The sequence below is a fragment of the Thrips palmi genome, unplaced genomic scaffold (assembly GCF_012932325.1).
Source record: "Thrips palmi isolate BJ-2018 unplaced genomic scaffold, TpBJ-2018v1 HiC_scaffold_3, whole genome shotgun sequence".
Classification (NCBI taxonomy): domain Eukaryota; kingdom Metazoa; phylum Arthropoda; class Insecta; order Thysanoptera; family Thripidae; genus Thrips; species Thrips palmi.
This window is the reverse complement of record NW_023144630.1, coordinates 647587-671222: the sequence shown is the minus strand read 5'-3', so window position 1 is coordinate 671222 and position 23636 is coordinate 647587. Positions and strand designations below refer to the sequence as shown.

The window sequence follows — 23636 nt, the reverse complement described above, 5'->3', positions numbered from 1 at the left end:
GGCGGGGCGGGGCGGGGCGGGGCGGGGCGGGGCGCGGCGGGGTGGGGTGCGGTGGAGGGGGGACTTCGAGTTGGGCGTAAGTACGTAACAAAGGGGGGCTAGGAGTGCAGTCGCTACGCACTGGGACACCGGAAGTACATCGCGGCTGCCCAGTCAGGCCCACCACGCCCCGCCCCGCCCCGCCCCGCCCCGCCCCGCCAAGCCAAGCCTCGCCAGGTGGGACGGGACAGGCGACTTGGCGACTGGGAGGGAGGCGGCCTCGAACGCGGCCACAAGTTCAAGTTTAATAAGACGCGATGCGTCGCCGGGCAGACCGGCAGCCCGCCGGGTTTCTTTGAAGAGGAAGAAGAAATGGGGAAATGAGCTGTTTGTGACGAGAATGCCGAAACGCAGCCTGCGACATGAGAACACCGCACTGCGGGCCAGAAGACCGGTGGAGGCGGTCAAAATCTCGAACGCGTTTTGAGCTCCAGAGTCGCTAAATGGGACTCGAACCGAACGTGTGACCCCACCAATGGATTCCTCGTTCGGAGAGCAATCCATTGGTGGGGTCACAAGCTCGGTTCGAGTCCCATTTAGCGACTCTGGAGCTCAAAACGCGTCCGGGATTTAGACCGCTTCCGCCGGTCTTCTGGCCCACTGTGCGCCGGCCGAGTGCGGCACCGCAGTGTGCCGGCTGGAGTCTCGGCTGGAGCGTCGTGCAGTGTGGGAGGGGGAGGCAGAGAGGGTGGAAAGGAAGAGGCGAGGACGAGTCGGGCGAAGAGCAAGGTCAGCACGAAAGGGAGAGTGGCGAACAAAAAAAAGCCCACTTAATTGCATTATTTCGGACAGGAATGCTGCTTCTTCTACACTGTTGGAAAAGCCAAACTCTCTGCTTGTCGAGCACTGTAGACTGGAAAACAAAAGCATGTCTCTTTTTGTTTGTTACGTTTATCTAACTGAAGTTCGAATATGCATCGAATTCAGTGCATACACTGGAACATTTGTTCTTCCTAGGGTTCCAGAGGATCCTTAAGCAAACCGACCGCTGCATTCAAGTCCCCAGTCCACCAGAATCAGTCTGACACGCGCATCGCGCACCCGTTTGCGTGTTTGTGTTTGTTTGTGTGTGTGTGTGTGTGTGTGTGTGTGTGTGTGTGTGTGTGTGTGTGTGTGTGTGTGTGTGTGTGTGTGTGAGCGGGTGTGCATGCTGAACGTGATGAACTTTAGCTGGAAACTCACACGCCACGTCTCTCACGCGACGGCAATAAATTAATCCTGGTCAACAAGGCTCGGGCAATACGAAGCGGCCCGACGACACCCGAAGGTACCCGAAGCACAGTGGGCCAGAAGACCGGTGGATGCGGTCAAAATTCCGGACGCGTTTTGAGCTCCAGTGTCACTAAACAGGACTCGAACCGAACGTGTGACCCCACCAATGGATTGCTCTCCGAAAGAGCAATCCATTGGTGAGGTCACTCGTTCGGTTCTAGTCCCATTTAGCGACTCTGAAGCTCAAAACGCATCTGGAGTTTTGTCCACCGGCGACGGTCTTCTGGCCCACTGTGCGAAGGTACCCGAAGGCACCCGATGGCACCCGAAGGTCGTTACCCGAGCGGCGGGCACAGCCAAGGCGCAGCCAAGGCCACCTGCAGAGATGCCAATACCTGGCCAATGCCCCGGCGCGGCTCTGACCTAGAGCTGTAAACTGGTGTAGTGGGCTGGGGAGCCTGGAGAGTGCATGACGAGCGAATCTCATGCACGCCGTGCAGCGCGGTGCGCAGACTACACTGTGCGAAATGGGGATTCAGAACGACAAAAGTGTTTTCGTTTGTATCTTGATGGTGATGGTGATGCTGATGCTGATGGTGGAGGTGGTGGTGATGGTGATGCTGCTGATTATGATGATGGTGGTAATGCTGATGCTGCTGATTTAAATGATGATCATGATGATCATGACCATGATGATCATGACCATGATGATCATGACCATGATGATCATGACCATGATGATCATGACCATGATGATCATGACCATGATGATCATGACCATGATGATCATGACCATGATGATCATGACCATGATGATCATGACCATGATGATCATGACCATGATAACGACGATGACATGGTGATGATGATGACTGTTAAGATGCTATTTTTGTTGTCTACTCCAAAACAGCGGAGAGTTCACAGTCTCACCTCGATTCTCCTGCAAAGTACACTAACAAATTCACTGTTTGAACAAGGTTTCCGAGCGCGCCGACTCGCGGTTCGGCCGAAAACAAACTCGTGACGGAACGCGACTGCATCCACGGGCGGCGGCGCTTGTCGGCGCCTAAACAACCATCCAATTGAGCACTTCAGCGCGCCACTGTGCGCTCCTCCGCCAACAACAACAACAACAACTGTCACAAGGCCGCCAACATCGGCGTCCACGCGGAGCAGGTCGGTCGGTCGGCCGGCCGGAAGTGAGCAGGATCAGTGGAAAACTAAAGCGAGGGAAAAAACGCGAGATTATACGCGCGAAAAGGAAGAAAGACGACAGTCTTGGGTCGTAATCCTCGGCGGGAATGCCTGTTGCTTGCATTCCGTTTCCGATATTATTTTTTTCAGTTTTTCTTTCATTTTTTTTTTTTTGAATGTCAGAGCGCGAGCGTGCTTGACATGAAACACGCAGACACGGTGTGATACAATGTCTAATTTCCCGTCTTTCGATCTTAAAATTGTTTTCTAGTCCATCTCGCAAAAATAAAATTTTCACTAAGAATTATTGTTAGCTAAAATTCCTGACTCTTTTGACTCATACAATTCTTAGTGGTGAGTGCTCCCTTGGTCGAAACGCTATTTCTTACCACACTCTTAAAATTAAGTCTCCCAAATTTACGAAAGCACCCGTGGGAAAAAAATGATGCTGAAAGAACCCTTGTAAATTCACGAAGATTCTTGGTAGTTTGCAATTCCGACGGAACCTTCGGCCAAAAATTTTTTTCCAGATTAATTTTTGTTTGTTCTGTGTACTCGAAAATCAACCGAATTTCGGTCGATTTGACATGGCTTTTCCTTCTTTTTTTCAGGGTGTAGTGGATGATGCGACCGTCGTGCCTCAACGCCTCCGCTGCCTCACCTGCCCCGCCGTGCCCCGCCGAGCCCCGCCGGCCGGTGAGAGTCGGAGCGTGGAGGGGCTTGCGGTGAGAGCGGAACATCCCGTTATCTGGGCATCCGCGCGTGCCTTGTTGTGCGGCCGGCGTGGGGCTTACCCACAGCGGCCTGTTGGTCTAGGGGTATGATTCTCGCTTCGGGTGCGAGAGGTCCCGGGTTCAAATCCCGGACAGGCCCATTCCCAATTTTTGTTTGAATCGCACAATTAATTTTTGGTACAAATTTTGTACGAGACTTTCCAATTTTTTTTGTGCGGGTAAAATTTTTTTCAGAATTTCTACGCGATTTCACTCAGAAATGGGGAAACTCGTGCAGTCTTTCGTACGAAAATCGAGCAAAAAATCCATCTGCACAAAAAAATGCAACTTCTCGTACAAAATTGAACAACATTAAGTGTGCGACGCGGCGACCGGCTCTTTTTCTTCTCTCTCCGTTTTTCGAGGGTGTCCTTTACTTGTCTCGTTAATCCTGGCCTAATCCTTGTGATGACGTCATCCAGCGTTACGACCAAGGCGGCCGGTTACGCAAAGGGAAGCCCCAAAAGTGCCACAAAGACCTGCAACACCGCCGGGAAGGCGAAGACACTGCCGGCGGGCGGGACGGGCAGGCGATCATGCGGACTTGTCGCGAAAACTACTAACTTCTTCTTCTTCTTCTTCTTCTTCTTTTCTTCTTCTTCTTCTTCTTCTTCTTCTTTTCTTCTTCTTCTTCTTCTTCTTCTTCTTCTTCTTCTTCTTCTCTTCTTCTTCTTCTTCTTCTTCTTCTTCTTCTTCTTCTTCTTCTTCAGCTTAATTTTGAGGGCGCTAGGCGTTTAGTTGTCACTGTACTTGTTACGGTAAGCGACAATGGTTTAAAAAATCAAATGAATAAAAAAATAAACAAAATTTTTTAAATTTAATTTGTTTGGCGCCTAGAGTTCCCACCGCTTCAGCCCGACTGCGGTTATTTTTCGTGAAGTTGAAGTTTTCGAAACCTGCTTTGCGAATTTACGTTGCCCTTTTCTGAACCCTCTGCGACGTAGCAAGGCTAAGACTGCAGACGATGTTTCAGACGGTCGTTTCGACTGTCTTTATCTCGCAGTAAAACCCTTTTTGCATGTCTGTACAGCCGAGTGTTTGTGGACTCTGAAGGTGCATGTCAGCAGGTGAAAAACAACTCATTGTAATCGGTGTCTTTTCAAAAAATTCGCTTACGTTAGTGGTATTTTTAAAAATGCGCTGCTTGCGACTGTCTCATAGCATACCTGCTCAGCGACCTCAGGACTGTGTCCCCTCACGCTGTTGCAATGTTTAAAGGCGAAAAAAAATTGCATTTTTTCTGTAAAGGATGCTGGCCTTGGCCTTAAGAAAGCCTTGAACACGGGCGAGGCCTCCTGGAGCCTCTCCAGGAGGTTCCAGGGGCCCTGCCCTGCCTTGCCTCCACGCGCTCAACCCCCCCCCCCCCCCCCCCCGGCCTCCCCCAGCCCCTCGGCTGCAGACTGATTCTGAAAGCCTTTTTTTGTCGCTCTGTCTCTCTCGCACTCATGGGGCGTCCCGTGTAGGTGCGAGAGAGACAGAGCGACGACAACGACTCTCGGAATCGGTCGGCTGCTTGGCCGTTTCCACCACGCCCCGCGCCTCACCACGTCCCAGCCCCCGCGAGGGGGAGGGGAGGGGGAGGGGGCAGCAGGGGGCAGCCTCGTCGAGGCCCCCGCCCAGACACAAGGTCCCGGCCGCGCGGCCTCGAGGGGTCACTGTGCCTCGACTTGCACTTGTTGGAGGACGGGGCGGGGCGGGGCGGGGGCGTCGCCGCCCAACATACGCAGGACTAGGACTGCACGGCAGCCAACAAAACGGCGACAACACTGTGGGACGACGCTGCCAAGGTGAATCGCAGAAAGGGCCGAGCACAAACCACGTGACCAGTTTAGAAGGGGAGGGGAAGGGAAGGGAGGGGAAGGGAGGGGAGGAGAGGAGAGGGCGGAAGGGCAATGCCAATGTGTTGCTCTCCTCACACACTCGGTTCTGCGTTTTAGAATGCATTAGGAGGGTCGGACAGTGGGACTAAGAATGGTGCACTATACTTCTTGACGATTCTGGACAAGATTTTGCATTTTAAATATTCATGCCGTGTCGATGCGATAAAATATATCGGAATAGTGTTTGAAAATGTTTTATGCGTGTCCAAAATCGTTTCTCCCAGTTTTACCCCTAAACTGACCCTAGTGTAAAAGGTGCATCGAAGCACGAGCGGGCAAGTTACGACCCCGGCCTCCTGAAAGGTTACTGAAAATTATCCAAGTCCGTGGGTCACTAGACACAAGTCCAACACCGCACAGTGGGCCAGAAGACCGGTGGAGGCGGCCAAAACTAGACGCGTTTTGAGCTCCAGACGCACGTTCGATTGGAGTACCCTAGTGACTCTAAAGCTCAAAACGCGCGTCCGGGATTTGGACCGCCGCCACCGGTCTTCTGGCCTACTGTGCACCGCCAACCAAAACATGGAAAATAAATGGTAAGAAACTTGGCACATATCATTGTTTCCTCGTGCCCTGCTGCCGCTTGTTGCCGGACGGAGTGGACGAGGTGGAGGCGAGCCAGGTGACCACGCACCGCACCGCGCCGCACCGCGCCTGCTGGCCCCGCCTGGCCTTCCAGGACCATTCAACCAGGAAGACTTGGCCGGACTTGGCGACCACTGTACGAAACGAAGAGGGGGAGCAGCGCAGCGTTACGGTGCAGCAGCGCACGGTTAAAAGCAGGGCGGTTAACGTTAATTAACGGGTTAAAGGCGTTAATTAACAGCCTAAATGCTTCATTAACGTTAACGTGTTAAATTTTCAAAAGTGATTAACGTTAACGCGTTAATTTTTTTCAAAAGTAATTCATGTTAACGCGTTAGGGTTTTTTTTCAATTAACGCTAATGCGTTAATTTTTTTCAAAATTGATTAACGTTAACGCGTTAATTTTTCAAAAGTGATTAACGTTAACGAGCGCGTTACTTTTTCAGTAATTAACGTTAACAAACGCGTGAAGTTTTCCAAAGTGATTAATTTATCAAAAGTGATTAACGTTATCGCGCCAATTTCTCAAAAGTGATTAACCTTGGCGCGTTCAATTTTTTTAAAATTAATGACACTTCAATTAACGTACGTTAACTTTGTTTTAGTGTAGCGGCTCCAACGCAGTGCTGCTGCAGCGGTGGCGGAGTGACGTATAGCTATAATAAGAAGACCCCGTGTGGCATATGACCTACATCCTTCGTTGCGTTCCACCGAGTCACTTCCGATGAAATAATCAGTCATGTCCTACACACCTCTCTCGGCCGAGGACGGGAGCGACAGCCGGGATGGCCGGCCCTGAACTTCACTCTACCGGCTCCGCTCTGTCTCTCTCGCACCCGTACGGCACGCCCCGTGAGTGCGAGAGAGACAGAGCGAGAAAAGCGACGTCTGCAGGATCGCGGTGTTGCAGCAGCAGCAGCAGCATTCCGCGCGCTTGCAGGGAAGGCTGTCGCGGGTTCGATCCCACCTGGCGGCGCTTTCAAAAACTACACCCTTACTGTCTGGGAAAACAAGTTATTGAAAATACCCTTCGATTAATCGAAGGGTAATCGATGCTAAACACCTCCGATACTTTATTATCGACCAGGGCAGCGAATCCCAACCGGAAGTGCACAAACGACTACGCCACTATAACCTCACGGTCGAGTACCGCACATTGTACTCCTCGTGCTCTTCCTCGTGCGAGACGCGCTCTGTCCCTCTCGCACTCCAGCACCGCACCGCAGCGGTGCAAGAGAGACAGAGTGATGAGCGGCTGGCTGGGCGTGGCGCGACGCAGCGTGGGCCGCACTGCTCTCTGAGGGATGCGCGTCCGCAGAGAGAGAGAGAGAGAGAGAGAGAGAGAGAGAGAGAGAGAGAGAGAGAGAGAGACAGACAGACAGACAGACAGAGAGACAGAGACAGAGAGAGAGAAGGTCAGCGAGGTCAGCATGCTCAACCTTAGAAAACGCACGCGGAGGAATCAAAAGCAAAACCAAGCTAACAAACCAGCAACGGGCAGATTCTGAGCAGCTCCTTCGTCCCTCTGTCCCGCGAGATGCTCCGTCTCTCTCGCACTCACGGGGCGTCCCGCAAGGGTGCGAGAGAGACAGACAGAAGAAAACCCTGCCCGTTTCGTTTCCTGCACCTCGAGTGCCTCGAGTCAGTCAGTCAGCATTGCCATTCGAGCTGTCGCCGCGCCTAATTAATCGGCGAAGGCCAACGCCACCGCCTCTCTCTCTCTCTCTCTCTCTCTCTCTCTCTCTCTCTCTCTCTCTCTCTCTCTCTCACTCTCTCTCTCTCTCATTCTCTCTCTCTCTCACTCTCTTTTCACTCTCTCTCTCTCTCTCTCTCTCTCTCTCTCTCTCTCTCTCTCTCTCTCTCTCTCTCTCTCTCTCTCTCTCTCTCTCTCTCTCTCACCCGGCAGGGAAACCCCCGCACTGGCCAGTGTGACACACCGCGGCCGGCCGTTTGTTTGTCTGCTGTTTCCTCGGACAACAACGACAGTGAAGTTCAAGGCGAAAACGGACCGGTGGAGGCGGTCAAAACCCCGGACGCGTTTTGAGCTCCAGAGTCGCTAAATGGGACTCGAACCGAACGTGTGACGTGTGACGCGTGGGGTCCGGCCGTGCATTGGTGAATGGATTCCTCGTTCGGAGAGCAATCCATTGGTGGGGTCACACGTTCGGTTCGAGTCCCATTCAGCGACGCTGGAGCTCAAAACGCGTCTGGAGTTTTGGCCGCCTCCACCGGTCTTCTGGCCCACTGTGCAGATGAAGTACGCTTTGAGGAACGCCCAGGCGGCCAGTGCTTCCGGTCTGCCGCAGCACCCGGAGGGCCTCCTTCTCCTTGGCCGGCAACGCAGGCAGCCAGCCACGGGGTGGAGCGCGCGGAGCCGGGCGGTGCATTTTGAAAGGTGCCGATCACGCCGTGCCAACGCGCCGCGCACTGCCGCTGCTGCCAGCCAATGCCAAGGGCAGGCCGTGGAGGCGCGGTGCGTGGGGCCCGGCCAGACCCCACCAGGCCCCTCCAGGCCCGGCCGGGGGCGGGGGCAGGGCGGGGCTACAGTGTAGCCGCTACACTGTGGGTTGCGGTGGCCGAGGCCCGGAGCGCCTGCGAAGCGCAGGGTAGGCAACCGTCGTACCTGTGTGCCACATGGTTGCCTACCCTGCCGTCCGCAGGCGGCGACACTGCTCCCTACGACTGTGACCGTGGTCCAGCACAGTTGGCCCGAAGACCGGTGGAGGCGGCCAAAACTCAAGACGCGTTTTGATCTCCAGAGTCGCTGATTGGCACTCGAACCGCACGTGGGACCCCACCAATGGATTCCCCGTTCGGAGAGCAATCCATTGGTGGGGTCACACGTTCGGGTCGGGTCCCATTTAGTGACTCTGGAGCTCAAAACGCGTCTAGAGTTTTGGCCGCCTCCACCGGTCTTCTGGCACACTGTGTCCTTAAGTTCAAGTTCAAGAGGCTCCGAGCGCCTGTCGAAGGCAGGGTAGGCAACCATGTGGCACACACGCAGGACGGTTGCCTACCCTGCCGTCTGCAGGCGGCGGCCAGCGCGGCGGCCTGCAGTGGCATTATCGGTACCTCCACCTTGTGCTTCTCGTTCGTCTCTCTCTCTCTCTCTCTCTCTCTCTCTCTCTCTCTCTCTCTCTCTCTCTCTCTCTCTCTCTCTCTCTCTCTCTCTCTCTCTCTCTCTCTCTCTCCATCCTGCTCCGATGCGTCTGGCAGGCCTGGCCCGGACCTGGCCTTGACTCGGAGACAATAAGAAAGACGGCGGCGCGCCGCCCAGGCCTGGCCGGGCCTGCCCCAGTGCCCGACGACGTCCACTGCACTGGTGAAACAAACTGAAGCGCTCGAGCATACAGTTGAAGTCGAACCGAACGTGTGACCCCACCAATGGATTGCTCTCCGAACGAGGAATCCATTGGTGGGGTCACACGCTCGGTTCGAGTCCCATTTAGCGACTCTGGAGCTCAAAACGCCGGTGGCTGGCTCGTTAATTTCATCGTCCGCACGGATGAGAAGAAGCGACGAGAGCAAAGAAACAACCAAGCTAGACCTAGACGCCAGAGGATCGGGGCTCTGTCCGGAACAAGTCAGCTCGTATTTTCTTTTTCGAGTCCGGCCAATAGCTTCCTGATCCGACCCGCGCGCCCACAGAAACCCGTCGCGACCCCTCTCCCTTCCCCCCCCCCTCTTCCTCTCCTTCCTTCCTTCCTACGACGCGTCCACCACGCACTGAGCACCGTCTCGTCGGGGCTTGGAGAGCAAGGTGAGCAGGGGCCACCGCCGCCACATCGCACAGCCAGCGGTCACGTGTGTGTGTGTGTGTGTGTCTGTGCGTCTGTGCGTCGTGTGTGTGTGTGTGTGTGTGTGTGTGTGTCGTGCGTCTGTGTGTGTCTGTGCGTCTGTGTGTGTGTGTGTGTGTGTGTGTGTGTGTGTGGCGGAGTTCCATGCGGCGGGTGGCCACACGCTGTGTCCAGAAGGGCAGCTGGCGCTGGCGTTGCCAAAGGAAGCCAGGAGGGCAACCAAAGACAGCCATGAGGAGAGACGAAGGCGGGCGAAAAAGGCAGTTAAAGGCAGGCAAAAGGGCAGATAAAAAGGTAAACAAAAGCAGCTGAGACTAGGGCAGTTGTAACGGCAGCCAAAAGGCAGCTAAAAGGGCAGGATAAATGGCAGCTAAAAGGACAGCCATAAGGACAGCCAAAGGGCAGCCAAAAGGGCAGCCAAAAGGGCAGCAAGGGCAGCCAAAAGGGCAGCCAAAAGGGCAGCCAAAAGGGCAGCCAAAAGGGCAGCCAAAAGGGCAGCCGAAGGGACAGCCAAAAGGACAGCCAAAAGGTCAGCTAAAAGGGCATCGAAAAGGGCAGCCAAAAGACAGCCAAAAGGACAGCCAAAAGGGCAGCCAAAAGGGCAGCCAGAAGGACAGCCAATGAGTCCGGCAGCTGAAATTCACCAAAGACAGCCCGAAAGGGCAGTCAAGGGCAGCGAGGAGCTCTCGTCCTTACGGCGTGCTGCCCTGCCTGCACTGGGCTGCCCTGGGCCCATCCACCCGGCCGGTGTGCGCCGCACCAGTAGACTGATTCCGAGCGTCGTTTTTCGTCGCTCTGTCTCTCTCGTACCTCTACGGGACGCTCAACGGGTGCGAGTGAGACAGAGCGACGAAAACGACTCTCAGTGTGCAGACTGCTCCGTGGCTCACGCCGCACAGTGGGCCAGAAGACCGGTGGAGGCGGCCAAATCTCTAGACGCGTTTTGAGCTCCAGAGTCGCTAAATAGGACTCGAACCGAACGTGTGACCCCACCAATGGATTGCTCTCCGAACGAGGAATCCATTGGTGGGGTCACACGGTCGGTTCGAGGCCTGTTTAGCGACTCTGGAGCTGAAATCGCGTCTGGAGTTTTGGCCGCCTCCACCGGTCTTCTGGCCCACTGTGCGCCGCACCGCGACGGCGGTGCGGTCCGCCCGAAGGCCATCCAGTGCAAGTCGGAGCGCGTTGGCCGTGCCGTGTCGTGCCGCGCCGTGCCCGGCCATGCCGTGAATAGCAATGAAGAGTGACCCCGACAGGAAGGGGGCCCAACCATCTGGAGCACTTCTTTCTCCGTCCTCCTCCTCTTGCTCGTCTTCCCCGTCCCACGGTGGGCCAGCAGACCGGAGGAGGCGGCCGAAACCCCGGACGCGTTTTGAGCTCCAGAGTCGCTGGACTGGAACCGAACGTGTGACCCCACCTGTAGGTCGCTCTCTAAACGAGAAACCCTTTGGCGGAGTCACACGTTCAGTTCGAGTCCTGATTAGCGACTCTGGAGCTCGAAATGCGTCTAGAGTTTTGGCTGGCCGCCTCCTCCGGTCTTCTGGCCCACTGTACCTGGCCAGGCCTCTGGGTCCCGATATTCCCTGTCCGTTCAAGGGCATATGGCGTTCGATGATCACAAGCGGTGCGTTTGGTTAGCGCCACTGTTCAGCAACAGCCTCCCAGGCGGTGCGAAGGGTGGCTGCGGGTGCGGGGCGCGTCGGCCCTGAACCCATCGCAGTGCTGCGGGATCTGTTTCATCTCCCCTAACCTAACCTAGCCTTCGCGTGCGTTCAGCGTGACCCGAGACACCACCAGGGTCGGGCGTCACGTGATTTATGGGAACGGTGTGTGGCCACGTCGAACCGTCCGCATCCGACGACCCACGCAGCCATAGCACTGGAAGTTTTCGGTTATCCGCAGGAAAGGTCCACAGCACACAGTGGGCCAGAAGACCGGTGGAAGCGGCCAAAACTCTAGACGCGTTTTGAGCTCCAAAGTCGCTAAATGGGACTCGAACCGAACGTGAGACCCCACCAATGCACTGCTCTCCGAACGAGGAATCCTTTGGTGGGGTCTCACGCTCGGTTCGAGTCCCATTTAGCGACTCTGGAGCTCAAAACGCGTCTCGAGTTTCCGTCTCCACCGGTCTTCTGGCCCACAGGGGGAGTCCACAGAGCACAGTGGCCGTGTATTCTGCACGGAGGCTAGATTTTCCAAAGGGAAGTCCAGATCAAAGCGGCTGTCAAATTCGGGAAGGTTAAGTGAGCCGAAGGGGAAGTCCAGGGCGAAAACATTAAAACCAGTTTCGGCTTGATTTTTTTTCCGCAGGCAACCTTTTTTTTTGTCTGTTCCGAGTGACAGCCACAGTGTGTCAGTGGGCTGGCTGCCGCTGGCTGCTGAGGCCGAGGCCTGAGGCCGCGCGGGTCGACGGGACGCCCATACGGGGCGTGGACGCGTGGTGCTGCGTGGTGCGGACCGAGCGAAGCTAGCGAAGCGACGACCTTGCGGAAATTTCGGTCCGTCCACCTCTCTGGATCGGATCCGCGACCGGGGTCCCGCACCGGAACCGGAACCAACCGCGACGCACAGCGGGCCAGAAGACTCGAACCGAACGTGTGACCCCACCAATGGATTGCTCTCCGAACGAGGAATCCATTGGTGGGGTCACACGTTCGGTTCGAGTCCTGCTTAGCGACTCTGGAGCTCAAAACGCGTCCGGAGTTTTGACCGCCTCCACCGGTCTTCTGGCCCACTGTGGCCCCGCCTCCTCCCCTCCCCTGGACGTGACCTGTCGAACCCAACCTTGTATCACTGCGCGGCCCGGCGTCACCGCCCCCTCCGAAACAAAAATCGGTCACGTAGTCATTGTGCGCCGGCCTCTCGCGGCAAAGTGCCCGCCAATCTTAGAATACTAGGAAAGACTGTTGAATCTGGCGAAAATTGTGCTGATCGAAATGCAAGTTGGACTACTCGAAGGAAAAAAATACAACACAAAGATAAAACGCTAAAAAAATAATAAATTTATTTTTTGGTGCAAAAGAGTTCTACATGAAAGTAAAGGAAAACAAATTCAGTTACCAAAGGTTCAGTCCTGATTAGCGACTCTGGAGTTCAAAACGCGTCTAGAGTTTTTGCCGCCTCCGCCTCCACCGGTCTTCTGGCCCACTGTGCGCCGGAGTGCTTGCGTTTCCGCCGTCCGCGCAGCGAAGTGCAGTCCACCAGTGCAGCAGCGCAGTAATGACCATGTCCACGAATTAATCCACTCGGGCTCTCCTCCTCCTTCTCCAGCGGAGTCGTGATTCCTGGAATAGAAGGGGATATCCTCTCCCGATCTCGCATGCACGTATACGCATCAGGAAGTAGCGTCGTGTGTGTGTGTGTGTGTGTGTCTGTGGGTGGGTAAGTAAGTAAGTGAGAGAGTGAGTGAGAGAGAGAGTAGAGAGGGAGAGAGAGAGAGAGAGGAGAGAGAGAAAGAGAGAGAGAGAGAGAGAGAGAGAGAGAGAGAGAGAGGGAGAGAGAGAGAGACGGCGTGTTGTATGACGCTCGATGACCCGCGACTCACCTGGGAGTCTAGGTCGCAGCCACAACGGCCGTAAAACAGGCGAGAGGCACAAGGAGATGTTGAGTGGGGCGAATATGGGCTGTGGAACGGCAACTGCTCGCTCGCCGCGCGAAAAACGGCTGCAGTTAGTTTTAATTGATCGAATTGATTATTTGAACAAACAAAGCCACGTATGTATTTATGCAATGAGCACAGGTGTGCTTCGTCAAAAATGCTGGCATGCTGAAAGGTGAACCCTCGTTTCTGGTTTTTCCTTATTTTTCTCACCGTTTTGGCTGAAAATTTAAAACGGACCAAATTCGAGTATTATGTTGTGCTGGAGCACTCCCTTATGATTCCTGACACTATTCCAAGGTCCATTTCGGCCTTAGATAGTCTTTTTTCCAGCGAAAAACTCGAATCTTCTGAGCATGCGCCCGACAGGTAGGCAACCCATCGTCCACGGTCTCTGCGCTGCACCAGAGCGCGACTGGCGTCCCGGGAAAAAGTCATTTTCACGCCCAATAAAGTCTGCCAAAGACCGTTGGGCACTGGGAACCTTTTTGTAAGACCCATAGCAACGTTCCATATGAATTTCAGACAAATCGGAGGCGGTCGACCATTTTCGTCGAAAAAATGTTAAGGTAAATCATGGTTTTTTACCGTTTTCGGCCAAATATTAAAAACGGCCCAAATTCGAGTATGTTGTGCTGGAGCAGTCCCTCAAGACTCCTGACACCATTTTGGGGTCCATTTCGGCCCTAAACGGCCTTTTTCTGGCGCTAAACTGGAATTCTTGGGGCATGCGCCGCGTGGGTAGGCAACCAACTGCCCACAGCTTCATCAACTCGGGGAAAAGTAATTTTCACACCAAATTAAAAATTTAAAATGGCCCAAATTCGAGTGTATGTTGTGCTGGAGCACTCCCTCAAGGACCCTGACACTATTTCGAGGGTCATTACGGCTCTAAACGGTCTCTAAACGCCGCCGCTGCGCGTCTGCTGCCGTTTTCTCGCGGGGGCAGCTCCGTTTGCTGTTTTGACTAGTCTTTCAGCTGTGCGCTTTGAAAATTCTAGTCGTTTTGCGGCCGGCATTCCAGTTCCGAGCAGTTTATCCGTGAGGGAGTTCGAATGTAGAACGGTGGAGTTTGGCATCTCCTCTATTCAGGTCTCTCTTTTCTATTCAAGCATCACGCTGACCGACTAGCCAAAGCGGCGAGCGGCGCTGCCCGCGCGAGATAGCGTTCGTGCAGAACCTCTGAGATTGATCGGACTGTCAAGCAGCACTCTGTCCAGCCAGCGTGTCAAATGGGTGGCCTACCTCGGTGGCGCGTCTCTCTCTGAGTTGCAAAAGAGTTCCCGCCGTCAGCGGCTATGTAAGTTTCAAAGTTGTTTTCCATTTTGGTGGCATTTTCTAGCAGAATAAAGGAGAATAAAACAAAACCACATCAAAGTAAATAATAGATATATTTTTCAACACCTCCTAGTCTTCTATCTGAAGTGAGTATGATAACAGTACACGACTGGTACAACGTACAACATTTCTTCCACAATATGACTCCATCTCTGCAATTAATGAGACTTACATTCTGTACAACATACATTTTTTTCCTTTTTTTTCAATTTATAAATATTACTTTACATAACCCAGGCTTTCTAGTTTTCAGTAGAGAATGCTCGATTAAAATTTCAATCTAAGATTTACACAATTTTGAGTGACATCACCACTGTAGAACACCGATTGGGCTTTCAAAAAATATATTGATGTACTAAGAAATAACAGCTCCATATTGACAGATCAAAAGTCAGAAGCTTACTGATATCTCAGCACAGTTCATGGGTTTGGGTTTGCATATTGGTCAGCCATGAATTTTGAGTTATTAATATAACATAATGATCATTTACAAAGACAAATTTTCAAATTCAAGCGTGTTACATTTTTGCAGCAGACATATAAATCAAACTTGTTTCCTTTCACCAAGAAAGGATTTGCTTGTTATGGTTTTTCCCAGTGGTCTAAAAAATTTTTACACATTAAATTAACCTTACCTTATAAAAACTTGTACTATTGAAAACTTATACACTTCTGAAAAAAGGGAGATAGGCACTATTCGTAACTTGCAACATAAACCCACCTACTGCTATCCTACTCACGCCTTCATCAACACAAATGTACATGCAACATCACATGGATAATGCAATGTCATCTTGCTTCCAATCATGAAAACCAGAAAGCACTGGATTTCTTTATTTTTTATCACAATACTACGACAAAAAGAAAACAAATATATTTTGTCCAGAAAACTTACACAAAGCATTCATTTAGAAATCAACTCAAAATAAAAGGTTCGAGTTGAAACACATGCAAGAGGCCATCAGTCCTTTTGGGAAAAGCAGAGGAAAACAACAAACAGCAAAACAACAAAACAACACAGAACATGATGTGAAGTACATGTATGAAAAGGAGGGAATTCAACTAAAATAATGCACTGACAACTTAAATGGCTATATATACATTTACCAGGTTGATGTTGGAGAGAATTAAATAGCTTAATCAGAATTGATCATGTAATGTACACTGTATGTACATCATATATACATAATACAAGTTATTACCAACACAAAGGTACAGTAACACTGAGAGATGAATACGATGATATTGAGCATGGGAAAAAGACTGCAAATGATATGAATACCATTACACGGAATACAGGTAAGTCCACATAGTCGTAAGGCCTTAAGAGACAGTTTCTTTTTCTGCTTGAAACATAAACATGCTTTACACTTAATCAATAAAATGAACACATTGCTTTTAAGACAAAAAGAACTAAGGAAATTCTGGACATAACTACAGAGACTTCTAGACAACTGACTGTGGAAAACTGGTAGCAACCTGCAGACTCATTAATGACTTTAACAGTCAGAGGAAAATAGAGAAAAAATAAGAGAAGGTAACAGGCAGCTCAAATAATTGTCATTATTATTGGAAAATTAACAATGGAGCTGCCACATAGTCCATACTCCATTTTCAATTCATTAACAAGTGTTTGGCAGTGACCCTCCAAAAAAAAAGAAAAAACTATAAAAGAATGTCAGTGACATTTCTTTCAAATTTTCATGTATGACTCTGAAAAATTCATTTAAATTGAAAGCAATAGTCACTCACAAACACTACAAAGAACACAATGGGTTTCCTTGGCATAAAAATGAGCTCAATTTTTATTGAGCATGATAAAAGAAGAACCTAAGGTTACCTAAAACAAAGAATGACCAAAATTAATGATCTGAACACAAAAACTGAATGAACGAATAAATGGTCCCTTACCACACCACACAAAAACTGATATTAATATGTGCATGACATGACTTCAAAAGTTCAACAAGAAATGGCCATAAAGGATAATATGTCACAAATAAATTGTAAAATAGAAGAAGTTGAAAGACAAGACAAATTCTTTTGATTTTGCAGAGTTGCAAGTAGGTTGTTCCCTTTCAACAAAATTGTTGTGGGAAACAGGACTCAAGAATCAGACTAAAGCTCCAAATTTTAAGGAGCAAATTAAAAGCACTTTAAATGCTTATCAGACAAAGCAGTCTCTTGTGGAATGCTCACATAAACTTGGCCATGCTTTGATGCTACTTCTAACACATGAACACGCTGGGTAAAAGACTGAAACTGCATCATGAACACAGAGGTGCCACAGCTTACTCTAAATTTTGACATTTGTCAGAACAATAATTGTAATAAGCAGTACAAATCAAATGAAATTTCATACTAATCAAACCTAGTCTAGTTGAGTTTTTGAAATGAAAAGCATAGCTCGATATCAAATTATGTTTCTCTCATTTTTCGTTTTAACTTCAGGCAGAATGCAGCTTTAGAGATCAAGTGTAGGGGCACATATCTTTTCCTGAAAAATTGATGAGTAGTAACAAAACATATGTATGTGCCACCCACACCACATTATTATTAACGGTTTAGAATGGCAGGATTAGTGTGTTATGGCACAAAGCTGAAAGTGGTTATTTTTCACAAACCCATTATTCTTTGCATCCTTGATTGAGTCTGAGACATGAATCCAAATTAACCATTCAATGAAAACTTTTAGTGTGGTAGGCACAAGTCACTCACTTGATTTAGAAAGATGGCAGTGATTGTTTTACAATAAAATATCATTGTTTTGTTTCCAAAAGAAATAACAAATAATCCATTTGTACACATAGAGTATGATACAGTATACTCCAAAATCACTCTAGCATGACACTGGGCATTGATGGGCACTGATGCTAAATTGCCATGCAGGCTTAAATAATATCCAAATACAGTAGAACACATTCAATATCGGTCATCTCATTATTATTTACACAGTTAAGCGATAATCATCGCTGAAATTATCACTTCAACTTGAAGTTTGATTAAACTATGCTACACAGCATAAACCTATAATTAAGTATGCATTCTTCAAGCTTGGTGTAAAGCACACTCAAAAATAGCATGCTCCACCCCATTTAACATAATAAAAACTAAGAGATCCACCCACAGACGTCATCGAATCATCGTTGGCAGTGTGGTCACGCAGCTGATTGTTTCATTATTGGCAGTTGAAGCACATTTGTTAATATATAACTTAAACTTGAGGAATCAGTTAATGATGGTTGCGGCTCATAGCCTACAAAAGGTATTTGTCCTCGAATTGATTAAAATCATTTTCAATCTGCACAAGAATAATAATAAAATAAAAACAAGAGGGAGAAGAGAGATTAAAAATTTTCTAGTTTAAAATCATATTAAAAATAACCCTGTTGAAAGAGGTGACATCACTACACAATATTTTTTGTACCACACAAGAAAATTAACATTCAAAACTCACTTTAGAGATTCATCACATGTGTAACAACGTGTTTAAGAGTTACAGGAGCGTCTTTAAAACCATGTGGATTATCCATCAAATCATTATTTTTAAAACATTGGGTGTCTGCAAAGACCGGACTTACAGTAGATTAACAAAGTCCTTTTGGAAACAAAGAAACAAAACTAAAAGCACATGATAAATATTCACACACACCTGCATTTCTGTCACACCTTAAGTGTTTCAGCGAAAACATACAAAAAAAACGTCATAGAAGTCAAGATGCTTTACTACACATAATTGATAAAAATGTCAGTGCTAAGAGGCAGATATTAACTTTGTAGTTTTGAAAACTACACTGCACTGATTAACATCAACAAAGAAATTTAACTTTAGAAAAGTACATAATCTGAACACCTTCCTTAACCAGAACACACATTGTGGGGTAGAAACAGGGGTATGTCATGAATACATCATCCTAGTATTACCAGCTATCCTCAATCTCTTCTCAATTCCGCTCTCAACAAACACCCATTTGACAATATTATTTCATGGATATCTATGTATCACTGGTCAGTCTTATGATCCAAATGATCAGAGCGAAATAGATACAAGGAGCTAAGGATCACATTGTCAATGAAAAATGGCAATTACTTCCCAAACTTCCTGCTGTTTTGTTTTACATCATTTTGGCACACAGGTCATCCTCACAAGCTCTTCAAAGTTTTCCTTTCACCATGAACACAACCCATTCCAGCAAGCTAGTAATTGACACATGAAAAGAAATTCAAAGCCACATTATGAACATCAAACAAGATTTCAGAAGTTGGACCCTGGAAATTCAGTCTAAGGCACTAACATGGCTTGAAGTTTCTTAGTATGTAGTATTAATTTATTTTTTAATGAGAGAGATGTTGACATTTAAACTTTAAGCATAAAAATAAATTTGATATTCAAGAACACTATATAGCATTCTATAAATGCATATATTTTTCCAAAGTCAATAAAAAACACAAAAAAAAACCTATAACAAGATATCTAAAGGATGAAATTTTGGAGACATTTTTACTCTTTTCCAAAATATAAATGTGTCGCATTCAGGGTGGGAAAAGCTTTCAAAATTTCTAGGACAGTACAATGTTAAGTAACAATTACTTAACAAATTTATCAATCAGGTAAAGTGAAAGCATCCCAGCATGGCAATAATTTTAATGACCTCAGCGCATGATTATCACAAAAGTGCCCTTACTGGTATGCTTTTAAGTAAGTGAACATGAAGTGCTCCAGTTTTGCCTTCATAAAGACACAAATTTTCACATGGAATAATGTCAGTACAAAATCCAGGAGATGACAAAGTTAGTCATAACCTTTACAATATCACATAGCCAACCAATATGATTGACAGAACTGCATATTGCAGAGGGCAGTGACAAAACAGTCAGGAAAACTCCTGAGTGCTTATATATTTAAAGTAACACCAGTAACACAACTCATCTTGCATTGACAAAGATAGTGAGCCAACAAAAGAAATACTAGCATAATCATATTAACACATTAGACAAATGGGGTAAAGAATCACTCTAGAGTCTCAGTGTCATTCCTGTAAGGTACAACCTCATGATTCAACCACAAGGTGACTTAAAATGGAATGACTCTGATGCAAAACACATTAATTAAGAGGAACTTTCTTCAGGTAACAGCAGCCTTCTTGATAGGTTTTCGTCTTGATTTTCTGGATTGTAGAGGTTTTGAGTCCGCCACAGATTTTGCCATTGCTGCAGGAGCCTTTAGCACCCAGAAATTCGAAGTTGAGGTAGTGGGAGCTTCATCCTCAAACTCAGCAGTAGAAGATGCAGAAATCACAGAAATTGGTGATGAAGGAGGGGATGAATACACAGAACCACCGGCTGATGATAACGACTCGACGGATTCAGGGTACTCTGTTAGTCGAACAGTTCGGGTAGATCTCACATCTCTCTTGAGCACCCACTCATCTTCCACACTGCAAAGACAAACAATGGAACTGAACCATACTGAATGACACAGTCATAAAAGGATAAAATTAATTTGATTACTTACCAATTCCTAGGAAACCACCGTAACAAAACTGAAAGACTTCCATCTGGTTGCACACGTTGAGCCATGATCTGAAAATGAATAAAGGCTTCAATATGGGTCTCAACAAGACAAAAACAGCCTACAAATTAAAAGAAAAAAATACTTGATCCATGTTAAAAATTTGAAATATCTCATGTAGTGAGTACCTTTGAATAAAGAGTAACATTGCTTCCAGGCATTCTATCCAGATCCATGGTTTCTGCTTGAACAACAAGTTGGTATTGAAGTCCCTCCATGATACCCGAATCGAAATAATCAAACTGGCGAGCTGTAACAAACAATAAATCCCTTAGTAACATTTTAACAATAATTAGACAATGAAATTTCTATTAGTTAAACATAAAACAAGATAAGAGAAGGTAAAATGGTTCAAAACGCAAGCAGAAACTTTAAACATAACTTTCAAATGGGAACCCATTAACTTCATAAAATTTGATTGATACAACTTTCTTAGAAACCAGATCTACAGTACTGAATCCAACTCATCAACAAAATTTGGCAAGCAGAGTAAAGAAAAATTTTGGAAAGCAGATGCTTGCTACAGTTCATGAGTATTGATGCAAGTGCAGTTTGCAGGTGCAACTAACACCAGTTCCAGTAGAAGTATAAAACCAATGATGATGGTGACGATAAAGCTTATGCAATGGAGGGAAATTCACTATCTGTCTTACCTCTCCCTCCTTTGATGAAGCAAGAAAAACAGAACCACATTAGTAAAACTAATAAGTCTAATCAACATCATAGTGATTAAACATGTTCTTCCCTAGAAATCAGTTTACTTTTGTTCGAAGAACGAAGATATTTATTGTAGTTAGATGGCAGAGAGACGCCCACAACGGATTGATACCAATACATACCTGACCATGGTTGTCTTCTATATCTCAGCTTCTTTCCACATCTTTTGATTAACCTATTTGGTGGTGTGTCCAGGCTGCGTCGAGGTGCTGATCCATTACTTGAAGGCGATTCAGACTGCTTGAAGTGCCAGTTGACATGTCGCTCCAGCATTAACTGCAGGTGAATTAAATTTCACTCAGTTCTCATTATACGCTCAACACATATCAAAAGACAAGGAAACCTAGACTGATACCATACCTGTGAGCTAAACCTCATACCACATCCATCAACAATACATCGGAAAGGTTTATTGCCACCATGACTAAGAACATGCCTTTCAAGCCAGGATCTCGAACATGATGACCGTCCAAACACTTTGCAGCCCACCCAGTGGCACACAAATGAATCAGTCTTCTGAGGATTCACATGCTCCCCCTGCAACACACAAATCAACTCAAGGTTATTTAAAAGTATTCAACCCAGTGCCTGATTTGAAACATTGTAAGTATCAAACAGTTTGTAACAGAGACATATTACTCCAGGAAAATTAAGAAAAATACTGGATCCTCACCTGAAGATGTTCCAGAAGAGAAGAATCACAGTTAAATCTCAGTGTGCAGTCTGTCCAAAGACAACTAACCACCTCATCCACTTGGGGCTCTGCTTGTGGTTTTGTAGCTGAGCGGGCTGGAAACCGAATGGATTTTGGCACCGATAAAATAGGAGATTTTGGTCCTACAGGTGCAGGTATCAGGAACGAAGAGGTGGTGGTGGTGGTGGTGGCAGTATTCACAGTCAATTGGTCAGACACAGGCTCAGCCTGCCCATTCGAAGATATCACAGCCTCGGGCACAACTGATTCAGACACTTTCTCTACAACATCCGTGGTAACTCCTGGTCTGCTTTCCTTAACATTACATTGCTCCCTAATACTTAAGCAGCTTTGCGAAGAAACTGTCCTGTCTATTGGAGTGGTATTGCTCACTGGTTTGGTGGGAGTCGATACACTGACAACCGTGGGGATCTCGCTTGGCACAGGTGTAAAAGGCGGTGTGCTGGCTACTGCAGGTGTCTGGCTTGACTTTGGTGAGGAAGGGGACTCGGAACAAGTGGTCCACTTTTCATCCAGTCGACTACACAGGGCTACTGGTAGTACAGCTGAGGTGATTAAACTTAGTTCTGACTTAATTTTTTCTGAGCCACTTTTGAACAGGGAGGGCATGGAAATCAATTTCTTGTCATCAGGGTCCAACTTTGCTTGAACAGTTTCATTTGGCACAACATCAGGCAGTTTAGAAGACATAAGAAGACCATTTGAAACCTTTTTGACGTCAAAAGCAGCGGGACATTTGAAAATTGAGTTCACTTTGATATCCATCATTTTTCGGCTTAATGGTTCACTTTTTATAACCTGTCCACTTTTATCAGGAGGCGTAGGAGGTATTTTATGTAAACTGCCCTTATTTGCTATGATTGGCATAAATGGAGTGAACCCCATCGTCACTGCTTTAACCAGAGGTATCCGCTTCTCATCAGGCTTTTTCTTCGGCTTGTAGTAGTGAGTTATCTTCCCCCGATGGTCTGGTTCAAAAGTTTGCTGGACACCATTTCCCTCAGTGGCGTCCTCCGTTTTGACAAAACATTCTTTCTTAGTCTCTAAAAAGGGAGGAGTGGTCGAGGTTTGAACACACAGGGCGGTGGTGGTGGTGGTGGCAGGTGCCGGTTCCACTTTGAGCTTCTTGTTGCTGAGGAGGTTGTTGTTGCTGTTGATGTTGACGGGACTGCGGCGACCCTCCAGGCCCTCCAGGCCGTCCAGGTTGCGCTTCACGTTGCATTTGGAGGCGGTGGTGGGGGCGGCGGGCTGCGCCTCTGGGGGCGGCGACACGGCCACGGCCACGGCCTGCACGAGCTCGGACTCGCCGGCCCAGGCCCAGCTGCCGCCCCCAACGGTGGCTCCGACGCCGACGCCGCCCCCGGCGCTCTGGGGGTCCTGCTTGAGGGCGGGGGCGGCGGGGGCGGGCGTGGGGGCGGCAGGGGTAGTCCGTGCGGGGGAGGGCGCCGCCGACGAGTCCTCGCTCGACACGCTGAACGGCGAGCCGGGGTCTGTGATGTCACTGTGGCCGCTGCTGGAGGAGCTGGAGTAGTCCGAGCAGCCGTTCACGGCGACCCCACTGCAACAGACAAACAACAACAACAACGTTAGAGTCGCACTGGAAACAACAACATGACAGCCGCACAGAATGCAGTGCACCTCCACCCGGAGACGCCCCTTCCCCGTCCTGGCTAACCTCCAACGTCAGTGGGATCAACTGCGATGAAATGCAATCAAGCGAACTGCTTCGGCGGAAAGCCCGAGCGGATTGAAAGCCTCGGTGTAAAAACGCGCTTCCATTCCGAGCGGGCGGGGCGGGGCGGGGAGGTGGCTGGCGCGCGGAGGGCGGGGTACGCGGGGTGGCCCACTGGTGGGACTGGGACGAGGGACGAGCCTTGAGGCAGTTGCCGCCGCGGCCGCTAGATGGCAGCACTGCCGCGCTCGGCGCGCCGCACCCAGTCCGCTGCCTGGCTGCGCCGTGCGCCGTGCGCCGTGCCCGGCCCGCCAGTGGGGGCACCAGGGCCACCACGTGGTCTGCGGGCCGAAGCGGCCGAAGCGGGGGCAATGATCCCTCGGCAGGGCCGGGCCCTGGGGGGCGGGGCGCGGCGCGGCGGGGCCCTCACCGCGATGCAGCGCCCCGCCCCACCCCGCCCCGCCCCGCCCTCCGCGCCCCGCCCCGCCCCGCCCCGCAGGTGCCACAGTGCCGCCACCAAAAAGGCAAAGGTGGTGGCTCGGC

The 23636-nt window shown here is 49.2% G+C and overlaps 2 protein-coding genes and 1 non-coding gene across 3 annotated transcripts in view; 1 reads left to right on the top strand and 2 right to left on the bottom strand.

The window, feature by feature from the left end:
• Positions 1–1586: 1586 nt before the first annotated feature.
• LOC117648389 (uncharacterized histidine-rich protein DDB_G0274557-like) lies at positions 1587–14792 on the bottom strand. Its single transcript, XM_034390897.1, has 2 exons — positions 14709–14792; positions 1587–2123 (listed from the first exon to the last, which is right to left on the bottom strand). The coding sequence occupies exons 1-2, from the start codon at positions 14790–14792 to the stop codon at positions 1587–1589; spliced, it is 621 nt and encodes a 206-aa protein (XP_034246788.1).
• On the top strand, positions 3247–3318 carry Trnap-cgg. The gene has a single exon. It is a non-coding gene; the product is annotated as a tRNA-Pro (tRNA).
• LOC117648060 (mucin-5AC) overlaps positions 14452–23636 on the bottom strand; it is a 25836-nt gene continuing 16651 nt past the window's right edge. The window contains exons 2-7 of the mRNA XM_034390226.1: positions 21380–22979; positions 21067–21243; positions 20829–20982; positions 20118–20239; positions 19933–20000; positions 14452–19855 (exon numbers count right to left, since the gene is read on the bottom strand). Of these exons, the coding sequence (XP_034246117.1) occupies positions 19543–19855; positions 19933–20000; positions 20118–20239; positions 20829–20982; positions 21067–21243; positions 21380–22979 (2434 nt within the window). The 3' untranslated portion in view covers positions 14452–19542. The remainder of the gene's footprint in view (positions 19856–19932; positions 20001–20117; positions 20240–20828; positions 20983–21066; positions 21244–21379; positions 22980–23636) is intronic.

Excerpts from the sequence above, each read along its gene's own strand:
- LOC117648389 (XM_034390897.1), bottom strand. The coding sequence starts at position 14,792 with ATGGAGCTGTTATTTCTTAGTACATCAATATATTTTTTGAAAGCCCAA. Across the intron at positions 2,124-14,708 it reads GTGATGTCACTCAAAATTGT|TCATCATCATCACCATGTCA; the intron begins GTAAATCTTAGA and ends GCATCTTAACAG.